General features: G+C 41.4%; 1 protein-coding gene across 1 annotated transcript; it reads right to left on the bottom strand.

Annotated features, from left to right (window-relative positions):
- Positions 1-310: 310 nt before the first annotated feature.
- Positions 311-982, bottom strand: LOC108605324 (neuferricin homolog). The gene has a single exon (XM_033294406.1). The coding sequence runs from the start codon at positions 980-982 to the stop codon at positions 311-313; it is 672 nt and encodes a 223-aa protein (XP_033150297.1).
- Between the last annotated feature and the right edge of the window lie 1,325 nt (positions 983-2,307).

Here is a 2,307-nt window from a genome sequence, read left to right as displayed (position 1 = left end):
TTGATGTGGATTCGCGCATTCGTATTCAAAAGATCAACATATTGCGTTACGTGGTGTATTTTAAATTCAAAATTGACTCCCAAGCACTTACAGCCAACATTGACAATTTTTGTTAGCGAGTTGCGACGAGTTGCGAGTGGCATGCAGACAATGGCGCTTTAAACAATTTATGTCAAAGCAGCGGCAGCGCACATGGCGTATGAGTAATCTGCTGCTGTTGTGTGCACTCAATTGACAATAAATATAAAATGCAAGGCAATGGCAAATTGCAAATAAACAAAAAGAACTACAAATTAATTATTATTAATTATTATACTTGATACAAGCATTTCAAGTCATGTGCTGCACACTTGTCATAGGACTTAATGTAAGCGTATGGCTCAACAACTTGATCTAGACTTTCTTCCTTTTGCTGGCTCAGCGCCTTGACTTTCGCCGCTTGTGCCAGCAGCAGCAGCAACTTCTTATGATAGTCGGTTAACTTGCCCTGCGCGTCATAGAAACGGCCAATTAGCTTGCCCTTGTAGGCGTATTCCTGCTCATAGAACAGCATCAGCTTGGCAAGCTGCAGCAAATCGTCGGAATTTAGCTTCAGCACATCGTCGTCTGTTGCCTTTGGATATTTGCCGTCGATTTTGCCATGCACAAGCGCCACGGACGCCTCCGTGCCTACCAAGTACTTGTAGCAGCAGCCATGTCCATTCTCCTTGTTGCACTTGGACACATCAAAGACAGCACCAAGTACAGCGAGCCAGCAAGGATTAGCATGTCGACCATTGCACTCGGCCAGTTGCTGCGCTGTTATGATCGCCACTGTCTCTGTCGTCGGCTGTGGCTTGAATTCATTAGCAGCAATTTCTTCATCTAGCAGCTTTTCATCCATGAAGACGATGCTCGCAAGCTGTTGCACTTCTTTTTGATAAACTGTAGTCAGTGCAGCTGCGACTAGCATTAGAAATGTAAAGCGCACAGAGCCAAACATTTTGCAAACTGTTTCGCCAATAGATCGTTGGAAATAACGAAGTTAATAGTATTGCCAACTGTATTTTTTCTAGCTCCTCGCCTTGTGCGTTTTTATTTTTTTATTAATAAAGCAAAGCCAACTTTGATTGCTTTAACATAAACTGTAAACGTTAATAACAGAACGTTAAAAATCATTTCTGCAATGCTAACTAGTTTATTTCGATTTATTTTTGCTCATTTATTTAATCGATTAACTCTAATGATTCTTAAAAGCTGATTTAAAATATTTATTTCTACAGTATAAACTCGTTTATTAAATAATTAATTCAATGAAATATTTTCTATTGCAAGGCAATTTATATTTATTTGCTGGCTTGGGGAATTAAATTTGCTCGATTTTGAGTAAAAACTCAAAGCTCTGCAGCTTTTCGAGTATCAATTGGAGTATTTGACAAGCATATTTTATATTTTTGGCTAAATAATCCGAAGTGCCAGTAACTTGGGCCAAAGCTGAGCAACGATGTTGTTGCACTTGACATTGCCCCAACAAAGTGGCAGGGGGCGGGGGGCTGGGGATGGCTCCATCAATTGCCAGGGCACTCGAATAAACAATGCAGCTTTAAATGCAAAGTTCAAAGAAGCTTGCAACGCTTGTTGCTGCCGCAGTTGTTGTTGTTGCAACATGCTGCTGCTGTTGCTGCTGCTGCTGCTGCTGCTCTTGTAAGTTGTTGTTAGTTGCGCAAATTGCAGAGCGAAAACTTTATCGTGTAATCATTTTAAGTTCGCTTTCTTATTATTTTGTTTTCGCTTTCTTTCTTTTGTTGTTGTTGTTGCTGTTGCTGCCGCTTGTGTGTGTGCAACAACAACAACAACAGCAGCAGCATGTTGCAACAACAATGAGAGTAATTTGCAATAGTTTTCAGTTGCCTATGTCATTTTCAAAGTGCTTAGTGCTCGGTTTCAAGTTGATTTTTGCTGTTGTTGTTGCTGCTGCTGCTGCTGCTGCTGTTGCAACAACAACTCTCCAGAGTTTTGTATACAACTTTTATGACACTTTGTCGTGTTGTTGTGGTTGTTGTTGTTGCTGCTGTTGTTTTGTACTTTGCGGCGAACGTGTCATATTCAGTTATGTATTTATTCCAATTGGACTCTTGGCTGCTTCATCATCATTTGCTCTCTCGCTCGCACACACTCTCACTGTCGCTGTCGCTGTCTCTGTCTCTATCTCTGTCTGCAACTTGCAGCTGACACAGTTTTTAAGGTTTGGCTTTTGAGCATCCGTTTACAGATTTGTTGGCTAAACTAAGCCAGACGTACGCTTTGTCTGTGGACCGCCCCTCCCGC

Source organism: Drosophila busckii, chromosome X, assembly GCF_011750605.1.
Source record: "Drosophila busckii strain San Diego stock center, stock number 13000-0081.31 chromosome X, ASM1175060v1, whole genome shotgun sequence".
Lineage (NCBI taxonomy): Eukaryota > Metazoa > Arthropoda > Insecta > Diptera > Drosophilidae > Drosophila > Drosophila busckii.
The sequence above is the reverse complement of the archived record's forward strand: the minus strand, read 5'-3'. Positions and strand labels throughout refer to the sequence as shown.